Source organism: Platalea leucorodia (assembly GCF_965183815.1).
Source record: "Platalea leucorodia genome assembly, chromosome: 4".
Taxonomy (NCBI): Eukaryota; Metazoa; Chordata; class Aves; order Pelecaniformes; family Threskiornithidae; genus Platalea; species Platalea leucorodia.
The window spans coordinates 56,546,272-56,559,918 of NC_138826.1; the positions used below are offsets into that span (position 1 = coordinate 56,546,272).

A 13,647-nucleotide genomic window follows, 5' to 3' on the forward strand; every position below is an offset into this window, starting at 1 on the left:
TCAGACGAGCAGTGTTTGGAAAAACAATGTACTGAAGAACATTTTCCCTAGTGCTACCTCATAAATCATGAAGCAGCTAAAAGAATTAAAGCCAGTTGCTCTGTTCATGTTTTATTTTCAGAAATCTTTGACCTTTTTTATTTTATCTTTTCAATTCTAAGTAGATTCACTTGTACACATACATAGTGGTGTATTTTTTCATTACAATAACAAACACCGATAACTTGAACTCAAATCCTAATAAAGAGTAGCAAAACAACGGATGGAACATGTACTGGGACTGGCTATTCACAGGTTTAAAGTTACATGTATGACTAAATAACCTTTTGATTCTGATCAGTAAGGAGGACCAAATTAACACAAACCAAAATAAGATGTATTTTGCATTTACATTAATGTCATTTTAATGGGTTGGGATTTTCAGTCTGCTCTACACAGCTATTTAGGAAGTTCATTAATAATTAGCAGACTTGATAACTTCTGACTGTGGGAAAAAAGACCATAAATGGGAAGAGAAAGAACTGGAGGATGGCCATCTGTTTAATGTTCAGATAATTAAGAGTGTTGGACAGATGAGTATCTGCTTGATTTATTCCTTCTTTTGAAGTCTTCAAGTAAATTATGGTTAACGTAGACCAGTTTTGACAGCGAAAAATATATTTCCTTTCAGAAAATATGAAACAATAATCTATTGCTCCAATGCTGGAGTGCTGAATGAAACTAAGTGGTAACGATTTTGGAAAACACAGTATTGAGGGACAAACCTACCAATAGCAGAGGATTTAACTGGGGTCTTTTTAAACTTTTATACATTGCTTATGTTCTTTTTGCTTCTTACAGATCTTTTTCATATAGAAAAAGAAATAAAAATAAAATACGATGTTCTAGCCTTGAAATCAATAGTCTAATTCACATTGTTTTCAGTGTGCTGCATTTCACTAAGAGTTCCTTTTTAATCTTAGATTCTTACTTATCTACAAGATGTGGACTGGAAAAGATAGAAGACTACTCCCTTTTCTCTTGGTTGTCAGTCAAAACGTAGAGAAATATTATAAACTAGAAAAGTTTTGTAAAGTTTTAGTGACTTAAAACTCTAAGAGAACTTAGAAGACAAGCCACAAAAGGACATTTTGCCTTCAGCAAGGATTTCACCTAACTTTTTCTTTTCTTGAGCTAAGCATACCAGATTCTCATGCTCCGCCAAAATTTACAAACACTCATACTCTTCCATGACAATGAAACCTGTTTCTTAACACCATCTTCAAGCAGCTGCCAGAGCTCTTAAGAGGACACTATACTTCTCCCCGTTATTCAGTCCTCCTGTGGAAGGCAACCATCTGTGAGACATACTCCTGGCCACCTGCTGCCCCAGCCAGCTGTTTCGATTGTACGCTGCAGCTGCCACCTATGAAAGTAGCTAAAAGCCAAAAACACTCAAGCAAGTGGGAAACCAATTGGCAGGTTGCCAGAGACAGAGGGGCGGATTAAAACTCCAGCACAAAAGCTGTCAAAAAAACCTGTGTGTGAAACATAGTAGCAAGGAGATAAACAGAGACTTTCAGCCAGCAGAAGGGCCCAAAGGGGCTCAGCAGGTTTCTTTCCCCTCAAGCAACTTTTCTGCTTTGCTAGAACCAGTTTAATAACTTCTCACCATAGCTCCAGGGAATGGGAAAACTTGCTCCAGCCTTCTCCCTTCCCAGGAACTCTGATGGGAAAAGACTAGAATCAGAGTGAATTTCTAGAAGATAGTGGGGCAGGGTAAATGTTCCCCACGCCTCATGGACATTAGGAACTCTTGAAATACATTAAAATGGGATTTAAGTGGTACATGGGTCCTGTGCTGCCACTGTATGCATGTGTAATTTTTAGTCTCCTTGAGAAGGGGAGTGAATTCAAAAGTACCAATAAGGAGTTGAAACACTGAGGGATGCAGATGGCCCAAATTCCTCAAGAATTTAGAGAAGGGAAAAGTCACACATGATAAGAAAAAAACCAAACAAACACAGGGTGTGAGATCATTACCTTTTCATTCTAAATAGCAGAATTAATAGGACAAAACTGCAACAGATACAAGCAAAGAACAGACTAAAGCTATCCTGATTTACAACAGCTAAAGGTGTGTCCCAAGAATGAATATTCTATCCATTCTGTCCACCTTTCCCAATTACTGTCCCATAATTTTTAAATAAATTTTTCAGACTAACTTGTCACTGCTTGATGGAAAAGAGTTAACAATTTACTATCCAACATTAATATCAAAAAGGTGATGAGCTGGTACAACATTGTTGGGTAACGGCTTCTCTCTGGCATGCAGGGAAATTAAGTCAATTTTAAATAACTGAGATATTATTATAAATTATATTTGCCACTAAAATAAGTTAGTGTTGACAGTCACCAACAGTTCGGGTAGCTAGTTTGTAGATTTACAATAGTGTTGTAAAACACAGGAGTTAAAATCAGCCGACTTTTCCCCTGTGGTTCCAAAATCACATCACCAGTTTTCTGAGTTACATTAGAGTCTTCTGTTCCAAGTTTTGGGCAAGTACACTGTGCACAATGTTGTATTTTTTAATAGTGGAATGGTAATGTCATTCATTACAATTAAAAATGAATATAATCTTGCTACTAAAGTTTGTTTTTACCAGTTCTTGCTTCTTGATTGCTAATTTGGTAATGAAACAGAATGTAACACTTGAGAATAAAATGTTATCTAATTGCATTTCTTAAAAGAAGTTACATGAGTGTACATGCACACGTGTTCCCCACATTATTAAATTATTGAGCTTCTTTTTAAAATCTCTTTAGAGATAAGTGGAAGAAAACCTCTGTTTTCCATTACTTTTATAAGGACTGAAATTCCATTTATGAAATAAAGGAAAGCCTTTACTAATTAATTAAGGCTTTATTAATAAAAAACTATAAAATTACTGTTAAGCTTTGTAAACAATATTTGTGACTTGGGAAACTGACTTTTAAAATACTGGAATGGGAATATGAATAATTACATAAATTGAAATGTTAGGTAGAAAACAGTTTACTCCTGAAGAACTTGGTAGAGCAGAGTAACCAAAGAGAAAAAAAGTGTATAGTGTGATGAATACAAGAAGCAAAATTTTAAGAGATGTGCCCCGTATTTAAGTTCTCAGTTTAGATTGAAACATTTGAAGAAAAAGCCTAAATAAAAGAGGTACCCCAGCTCCTTCCACTAAATTGAATGGGACTACTAGACGCTTGCACAATTACTTTGTTCAGCCAAACATATATATTAAACACATAAGCTTAGTCAGACAGTTTAAAATTTACCAATTTTTGAAACTGAGAGCAGCCAGACAGCAAGTATGTCATGTGAAACAACCTCCCTACCTAAAACTAGCGACCACTCAGTTTATATTAGGTGTACATAGTTCTACCTCTGTACTTCCAAGGATGACTGCCACAGAAGTGGCTACTGTTATTTTTGTCTGCTGTATTTGCTCATGTTTCCCCACTCTCCAGCTTTTGCCATATTCTAAGACATCACCTTTAGGTGAATTTGTTCTCAGAAACAAGTCATCTGTTGCAGTTTATTGACAGGTTGTTCCATGAAAAAGACTTCAAATATACACACCTGATCCACTATCACAGTGTTTCTCTCTCCTGATATTATCTGCTTTTTTGGCTAAGGAGGTCCGGGCAGCAAACTCTTAAGACTACCAAGTTTACAAGGTAAGTTATCGGATGCGAAGTGTTAGCTGGCAATGTACTCTTCAGTTATGTTACCAAGATGCTAATGCTGACAAAATTACCTCCATTTCTGTCTTATGACTCAGTAAGACAATACTGAAAGACAATAATGAAGACTAATGATTAGAGAAAATACATTTTTGTATTATAAGAAGAAAAAACCAAAGGAAAATCTGTTTAAATATTTCTAGAAATGTATGGGTGTATATATATGCTTTATACAAACACACATATTTATACATACATACAAATGCATGTTCATTTTAAGATTTAACCGAAAGCTGTCCCTCTAGGAAACTAAAGTTCACATTTCAGGTAGAAGATACTTTCTATTTAGGGATAAATAGCAAATCACTATTTATACAATTAGAAATATTATTTATGGGGAGTGTCCACAATCATGTGCAACTCCAGGATATGTCTAATTAGAAACAAGTTTAGTAAACTAGTGAACTGTTCCATCTGCAACCAAAGCAGAAGACAATAATCAAAATATTTAACAAACACTGAGTAGCTGATGATATTTCCAATCGCTAATGCACACAGGGAGAAAATGTGTTTGAAAAACAATCCATGGTTGGATTACATGAACAAGGCTACTATCAGCTGAAAGGCAGAGAATACAGTGAACATTGAGAAACATTCTATTTGATGTGGGTATGTATAGTTATGCGGTATATTAAGCTATATATAAAATAAATTTATTTTGCCACATTAAATTGTACTGTGCCAGATAGGCTATCTATTATTCAGGATGGAATATCTGCTATATAGACAGCTTCAGCAAAATTTTGGAAAAAAAGAATGGGGATCTACACAGGTCTACACTGCAAAGCAAAGAGGAAGTATCTGCAGATACTTAATCATTTTTCTTCTGAAAAGAAGAGAGGAGTTAAAGAAAACACAGGCAAATCGATGATGTTCCCACTGTTCATTGAACTCTAGAAATCATTTCTAACTGCACAGGAAAACTACCATCTCTCTGGGCACATTTAAGAACTCTAGACTGGACATTTTATATCTGGTATGACTAAGTTTAATATAAGATAGAAATTGTCTCAGGCATATTTCAGGCACTGTCAGAAAAATGGCTCACTAAATGTGGTTCCTCTTTATTTGACAGATATGCTCATTAGGCATGTTATTGTTATGATACTCATTTCAGTGAAACAAACACATTCATAATTCTGTTTTGTCCCCACTAACAATTCCAGAGATCATGCAGGTACGAAGGTATGATCTATGCTCTTTCTGACCTCACACTTCATCAACCAAATGATTACATTTCAAGTTATTGTCTGTCCTTTGCAGGGAGGAAAGCTTTTGTTTTCAGGGGTCTGAACCAGTTGAACTGTAAAATGAAAGCTCAGTTCATTCATCATTACTAAACACGAAAAAAAACCACAAAAACAACCACCCACAACAGTTTGATTTTCAGATCATGGGGCAGTTGTTCAGATGGCAGAAAGCCACATTCCTATTCACCGAGCCTTGAAGTAATAGCAGAGCAAACAGAATAACCACTGCATGCAACAATACAATTAAAGACGTCCTTATATTGTAGAGGTAGATGGTGAATGGCAGTTACTGTCAGGACAGGTACATCTCCATAATCACAAAAAGTAACTACTGGAAACTCTACCATCACAAGTCAGACTGACATGCAAAGGGGTAAGAGATACACTTTGACACACATGAGAAGTCTGACAGCTTCAGGAGAGGTCAGAGAAATCACAAAAGCAGGATCCTTTATAAGTAAGCCAATGTTGCTTGGAGCTTGCAAATTTTGAGGAAGACTATTTTTGGCTCAAACGAGAAAATGCAGAAAAATACAAATGGTATCTTACTTAAGTGAACAGAACTTCCCCCTCTCCCTCCCGCCAGGGGCAGGATGAACACAGAGATAAGTAGGTGTTCTATGCAATTTACCCATACCCAGTACTGAAAGAAGAATAAAGATGGTGCAAAAAAACAGGTTTTCTGTTTATTTTAAACAAAAAGAAAGTTTGTCACCAATAGAATCATGGATAAAGTTCACTGTAACAGAAAATTACTTTGGTACTAACAGCAAATGATCTTACCAGTAAAGTTGATGGGCTACTTGGATGCTCTGAAGAGAACGATTCAGCAGGAGTTTCACTAGAGGGCTTTCAAGACTCCACTCAAACTTGAGCACCTTAACAGATAATTAATAATAGGAATCATTTGTACGCTGGCTTTGTTGTCTTTCCTTTATAACAAAATTAATCAGAAAGGACCCAGTGCTTAGTTTGAATGAAGCAATCTAATGTATAGAGAATGCTCAAGCAATGCAATGAGCAAAGAAACTTCAGGACACAAGTGTTCTGGCCCTGTTAACATATATGTAAATATGCAGCTTTTCTTCCCCCGCTTAAAACTATCAATGCTATATTTAAATTTTTATCTCATTACCTGGTTTGGAAGATAAACTTATTTGTGAAACAGAAGTTGTGGAAGGTGAAAGGTCACATAAGTGTCCTACTGTGTGAATGCTGCAAAGCTGCACAGGTTCTACTGGTTCACAGTAGTGGATTACATAAATATATTCATACATGTATATGTATATATCTATCTAGATATGTGTATATAAGGGCATGCATTTATATAAATATTTATTTAAAAACACACAAAAAAACCCTGAGGAACTCTGAAACGTGGAATTGTAAGCAATCCATGTGCACAGTGTTACAAAGGGGATAAAGCTTTCAAAACGCCTGGTTCCTCCTTAACTGCAACAAAGGACCTACTCAACCACAAAGTAATTGCTTTGGAAACAGTGGGCCCATAACCTGTAAAACATTAATTTCCAGTGAAATGCAATGTACACCTATAAAGAAACAATTCTACGTGCAAATTGCTCTGGTTACTCTGTGCTGGCAATGATTTTCCTCATATATGCAGTATTAAGAAAACCATGATTCATTGGAACACCGTTTGCTTCCTTGACTGCAACGAAGCCCTGCCACCACCAGCCCCTGGTTTGGTGGTCATAGCAGAATTTCTGTTGTTCAGATGCATTTTTCATTTTTCTTTTTTACTTGAAAATACCTTCTTGTAGTATACAGAAAAGTTCAATCAGCATGCCAAACAACTACATTCTCTTGAGTGGAAAACAGTCTATAGCTCAGCCCTGTTGTTAATTCAATCATCATGTCAGCTGACCACCCTTTCTTATTTGTTCCTCTTACAGTGTATCAATCAAACTGAAAGAATCAAAAGTATTTAATGAAGTTATTGATCTGGACAGAAGACTTCCGTGGCTATCAATTTCTTCCTTACCTGAACCAGCTGTGGGAGGTATTCTAACAATTCATCATTTGACAGATTTTCTATTTGTTGGACTGCTGTTCTGCGAATATCTTGATCTGGAAAACTAGAGCAAAACAAATAGATATCATTAAATGCTACTGAACCACTGCAACTCTCCTGAGCTCTCACTGATATAAAATGTTAGAAAAACAGGTTTTTTCTCAAAATGGAATAGGAAAAAAAATCAATTCATTTGCTTTACTGTAACAAGAGTCAAGAAACACACAGCAAAGAACTTAATTGGATTGTCTGTTACAGTGTCATACAGGGGAAAAAAAAACCCTGATCTTCAAATACCTTTTTAATTTGAGCTATCATATGTTATAATTTCCTTTATGTGTACTGAAATATGAAGCAAATTATGGATCTTCTCTTGCTGAGCCTACTTACTTGAAATAGGAACTTTACATGCCACAGGAACTTTTAACAGTCACATGAAGACTTTTCTTCTGAGCAGCAACACAAAAGCTTGAAATTTCCCCCACAAAAAGGGTTAAGTTCATGCAATTTATTCTAATGTCAGCTCTTCTGGTTCATATCATAACACAATAAAAGATATTTTTTAAACAGAAGTAATTTTGAAATGGAAAACATGTTTTCTTTTTAGTTTTTCCTAAAGGAAAATTTAGTAAAAAATCAACGCCTTCCCCCAGAAAGGCTCCAAGTCAGTGAAACAGCCATTTCTGATGGAAAAATTTTTGAGTATTCAGCATAAGCTGTATTCTCAACAAATTCTGGTTGAAACCCGAGTGGCTGTAGCCTAATATATATTTTGTGATGGAGCTCTAACTGTGAAAATGATAAAAGAAGAAAACATGGTGTAACAGCAATGATAAAACAGGGAAAGAAGGCTGGAAAATATAGCTGGTCAAAACATTTTTCTTTACAAAAGAAAAAGAATGAAATTCTGGTGTAACCTGACTGATCAAAACTGACTCTTAACAGAACATTTTCTCTCTTTTCGAGAAAAAGACAAAAAGTATACAGTGTGTCTTTTAATATTTGAAAGCTGAAAAATAATCTTTTAAGGACTTCTTTTGAAAAAATAAAATACAAAAATAATTTCCACCTTTTAGTGTGTTGCATTTGTGACATTAATTGTGATACATGGAGAATTTCATGTACACAGAAGTTGCGTAGATTGGCGCGGTTAGCTGTTCTGCCGCCATCCCGCTTTTACAAGGAAATGAACAGATGTGCTCTTCTGTGTACGTCTGCTACGTGGTGTCACCCTTAACTATCTGTCAGTACTTGAAGCTTGTCCATTGCCATCCCAAGATTCTTTTCTGTCTTCTCCTGAAGCAAACTGGAAATGTTCATACAGACCTTTCAGTCACCAGAGCCACAAGAGTGGTCATCTCTGCCAAAGGGGCAAAAATATCTTCAAACAGCACCATAGTCAATTAGATATTGTTCAAAAGAGCTGCTGGGCTTTGATCCAGTTCTCTGAGGCCAAGTACCTGCCTCACAAAAAGCAGTGAATCCCTCCTCTCTGAACTGATACGACTATTGGGCTCTTTTGAAAATCTCTGATTTGGCAGTCTAGGCATACATAAAAATGATGAGTAAAGGACACAGATTATCCTCTTAATTTGCCCTGGAGAAAGTCCTTTAAAATCAGAACCGTCATGTACGGCAGGTGTCACGGGGCCACCAGTATTACTGCTTTATGAGCTCAATACAAAAACAGACTGCTCTTTTCCCAGCTTCCCATCCAGCACCTTTTACCAACAATATACTCACTAGAAAAATAAACCAGAAGTGAAACATGGGAGACAGTACCACATTTGCAGCAATGACTGCTCATTGCTATTATGAGACAAAGAGAAGAAATTTTAAAGGTAAGTGCTCAGAAGTATAATGGCACCTGCAGCTCTAAACTTGAGCTTTTAAGTTCAATAAAACAAACTGAAGCAAAACAATATGTACACTTTGATCATCAAATTAACTACAGGCTATCAAATAAAAATGCGGATATTTTGAAAAAAAAAAGTCTAAGAGTTGGACCTACTTGAAAGGCCTGACTTCTGTGCTGTAATCAACTGCCACCTGTAGCACTTTCAAACCCTCTTTTAACAATGCAGCTCAGGTCTGATTTTATTATTTTGTTTGCCTGTTATGGTACATATTTGATGATGTTTTTAATACAGTTTATAATTGTGTGTCTAATGCTGAGAGGGCCTTGATGAGTAGAGAGAGAATACATTATAAATAAATTATCATGATAGCCCCAAATTAGCCGATTTTGCAAGGATTTTTTTTTTTATTTATTCTAGGCAACCTATTAGGAATATGAAGTTGTTACTTTAATATTCACATGGCTATTTAGAACAAAAAATATTTGAAGAAGGACTGCATATTAAAAAAATTAATCCCTTTTATATCATCCTATCTTCTAATTACGCAATTGCTCCAAGGGCCTGTGTGCCAAGCATGTGCAGATAATATGGAAATTAGTCTTTCCCTTCCCCTTCTCGCCTGGTTCAACAGGTTACTGAACAGTGAAATATGCTCTATATAGGCACCAAGTCAAGCAGAAAAATGTTATTACCTAGTTACTGCTTGTCCTTACTAGCATCCAGCATTTGAATATATGCAATGCTATGATGAGAGAAACTCTTATATTTTTTCCAGCTAAACAAAGAACGATAAAATTATTTTAATCCCAACTTTTCCAGAAAATTCAACAGCTAACATTTAATTTGTTTAGAATTAATTTACTGTAAGTCAAAACTGGGGCTATATCTAAGGTAGCAAAAGTATCTATGGAAGATGTGATTAGAATAATAATGAGCTCAAGTGCATAGGCACTGTAGTGAAAAATCTACAAGTTAGTTTGTTTCAGGAAACATGGCTCTTGTCATTCTTCTTGAATGAGATTTTTGGTAATTTGTTGGTCCTGGTTACTAAACTGTTTCCTTCAGCTTGTAAATCTCGAGGTCAGCTTGAGGCTGAGTTGAATCTTTTTGAAAGAATGAGCAGTTAACACGTTCTCTTAACTACCTGACAATTTGTTAAGCCCCAGATGTAATATCCATTTATCTGTTGAATTTCAATGTTGTTCAGGGCCACAGGTACAATAGAAAAATATTTAATTGTATTTGTTTTACCCCTTACATTTGTATTTGAACAAACATTTAACATCCTCAGAAACACTAGAACTACAGCAAATACTTATGAACTCAACTAGTATTACATGGTGCTTATGCTATTCACACTTACATACATCAGTTTATTCGCTAAAAGCCAATAATGGGGTAAGGTCTAGAAGTAGATCCAAGTAAAAAAATATCCTACACTTCACATGCCTGGAAACTATACTATCTTGTAGTCTGGTATTAATTAGGGCTAGAAGGGTTTTTCCAGTGAATAATCTTGCAAACTTTAGAGTGTTGTATCAAACCTGATTTCAGTAATCCACAAATTAGTTTTGATTAGAGGGCACAATTAATTGATTTTTTAGGTCCGTGACTCAATGCAAGAGAAATCATTTAAGGTCTAAGAAAAACAGCTTCATAGTTTGGATTGTAGGGGACAGCTGATTTCCAGGGCTTACTACAATGAATATGTAATTTTTTACACATGCTGAAAACTCTGGAAGCAAGGAAGTGAGATGACTGTATCACAACGAATTCAATTTTCCAGTCTTTAAGGGCACTCTCCTAAGAAAGAAGAGCTCATCTATATCAGATCAATTTTGCAAAGGATTTGAACCATAGATTATCAGGTTCCTGACCTGTGGCCTCTGATAATGGCTTCAGAGAGGCAGGAGATTCAAGCACTCTTCTTCCCTAGTTGTTTTATGGTTGTCACCAAAATCTCTGAGAATTTAGCTAGGAAAAAAGCAACTTAAAACAAAAACATTTAACAATGCTTGTATGACTCTTTCTTTGCATGGTTTCAAAATGGTAATTTTCATCCAGGTTTCCAATTACTTCTAGTTGTATTTTTTTTTCCTCGACAAACAACCTATTGGTCAATAAATAATTAAGTGAATAGAACTATGGTGTTCCTCATTCATTTGCTTGACTGCATTGTAACATATTGTAGCTTTCTTCTTTTGGTTGATTTTATTTGTCCTCTCTTCAGGTAATGAGTACTCCACAACAGAGATTGTGACTTCTTACAAGTTTGTTTCAGGTTTACATACTCAGAGACACTACTGAAAAATAAATACATAAATGATAGTTGTAGAGTCTAGTCCTTAGCAATAGGTCACACTATGCAGGACTTCAAATTTCCCCTTCACAGCTCATTTCGCAACCTGGATTCTCCTCAAGTTATTAAACTGATTTCCTTTGATATTTAACTTTTACACCTGTTTTGCTGTTTTGTTCTTCCCTCCCTGCATGATGCCAACGATTGACAGCCACCTATTTTATAACTTCTGTCTAAGTACCTGTAGATTGTTAGGTCTCCCTTGAGACTTTAAGATGGTTTTTGTAAAAGTTGAATTTTGAGCTGAATGAGCATAGATTACAATTTGCTTTAGAAGTAAGAACAACTTACAATCTTTGATTCTTTTCATATAGATAGCCAGTAGGGAGCTATTTGTCTAGCTGTACCTTTCAGCTAAACCAGACTCAAACAGAAAACTAAGCGCTGCTGAGGCATCCTGCAGATTTGTGAAATTCTCTTGAGATTTTAGCATTTGCCAGTGGTGACTTGATTGTAAATGAGAAATAGATGTGCATTTAATTTTTAACAGTTTTATTATCCTAATTTCATTGCACTGTCTCAAATAACCCTATGTTGAAAGATATTTGTCAGGTAAATGGAACTGTACAGTTCACTACATTTTCTAGCATGTGAGGATCTCTGTAGAGAACAGAATGGCCTTTCATAAGCCATCTTTTAAGTTAGAGACTTATAACATGCCATGTATTTCTGCAATTCCCTTCACATTTTAAGTTCTGTTGCATTTTCAAAAAGAAAGACTCTGGTCCCATGAAATGCATGTTATTAAGTCTGGTAGAAACAAGGAAGGCGGAGCTAGAAAACCTATTGGAATGAAGATACCAATTCAAAACAAAAAAACCTTCTTAGTAGTAAAGGATATCATGTCACTGACAGGTGCAAGTGGGCCAGGAGAGAAACTATGGAAGAACTGTTTAAAAGAATAGACAGATGAGTTTTGGGTGGCAGTTTAAGTATTTTAAAAGTAATTAGGCAGGAAGAGAGAGGAAATTTAAAGAATAATAATTAAGGAATTTCTTTAGTTTTAGCACACAGATAAAATTAGCAGGGCTATTTGCTTTCTGTTGGTAATTTTTTTCATTCCTCTGAGGACTTCTAAAGAACACACTGTGTGAGTGTATGAAGATTAGAAAATGGCAAGGACTAAAAAAAAGTACAGAAACATAACAAATATCATCAGTAAAAAGAACACTGGATCTTCAAAATTTTCAATTGAAAAAGAGTAATATAGTCACTCCTCATTGTGAGAAGACATGCGAACCCTCCCCATTCCCACCACACTGCAAAGCTCATGGTCAGATACACTAGCTATTGCTTTGGCTGATCAACTGGCAGATGGATCTGTAGAATTTACTCACAGAAAATATACTTTAAGTAACGCTTATACAGATTTTCTACAAGAAATTCTGACTAAAACAACTAGTAATAAGTTCAAGATGTCATGGAGACCATATGGTGAACCATATCCTAGGAGAGAACAAGATAGGAAGAAATTAACAAAAAGCAGTTTTCCATTTGAAACCTGTATGATCTAGAAGGTTCTTCCCACCCCAGAGACAAACTTTGTTACATTAAAACAAAAGAACAAAACATGGAAAACTTGATTATTTACAGGTTTAGCCTCCTGATTAGATTGCACACTTATGTACAGAATGCATGCCATATCCTACATAGCTGTCCTTTTTTAGTTGTCTTACTATAGCTGTCTGTTACAATACCTTCATATTTATTGCCAAGAAAGCTAAAAATGGTTAAAGGTAGTGGAAAAAAAAAAAGAATTAATGACATTGTGATGCTTAAAATTAAGAGCTGCCTATTCCTAACAATGCACACATCTCCACATAAGTTATCACTAAATTTCATGTACATTACTACAAAGCAGTTTTAAAGCTTTATCAGTAGGGTGTTCTGTACATCAAAGTATCAAATTAATTGTAGACTGTTGCTTTGTTCTTATCTTATTTCTTTGCATAAGCCCATGTTTGCTCTCCACATTGATATACAATTACAGCCTTTTAACCAAGTAAGATGCAAACAGGTAAGATATGCTCTAGCTGTATCTGTTTGATAAACACTCTGTTGGGCATTCTGCTGTGGACTCTCAGGGAACTGTTCACATTCTGCTTTTATTAAAACAATGACAATCTGATTCAACACTTCTAAAATCAATTTGGCTTTCAAAGGTGTAAGAAGGAACTCTGTCTTCAAGCTATCATTTTATTGTAACTGTTGGTTAGAAAGTGAGTTTCGCATGTATTGGTATATATCCTAACCTCAAACTCCATAACTACTCTGCTACATAACATGAAAATCAGCAATAATACTGTGAGATTCAAAGGCTGAGGGATGCTATAACCAAAAGGGCACCTTCTCTGGTCAAGGAGAGGTAGGAGGAGT

General features: G+C 35.6%; 1 protein-coding gene across 1 annotated transcript in view; it reads right to left on the reverse strand.

Annotated features, from left to right (window-relative positions):
- PIK3C2G (phosphatidylinositol-4-phosphate 3-kinase catalytic subunit type 2 gamma) overlaps positions 1-13,647 on the reverse strand; it is a gene marked incomplete at both ends in the record, with an annotated part of 201,175 nt that overhangs the window by 101,918 nt on the left and 85,610 nt on the right. The window contains 2 exons of the mRNA XM_082311225.1: positions 5,805-5,899; positions 7,024-7,117. Of these exons, the coding sequence (XP_082167351.1) occupies positions 5,805-5,899; positions 7,024-7,117 (189 nt within the window). The remainder of the gene's footprint in view (positions 1-5,804; positions 5,900-7,023; positions 7,118-13,647) is intronic.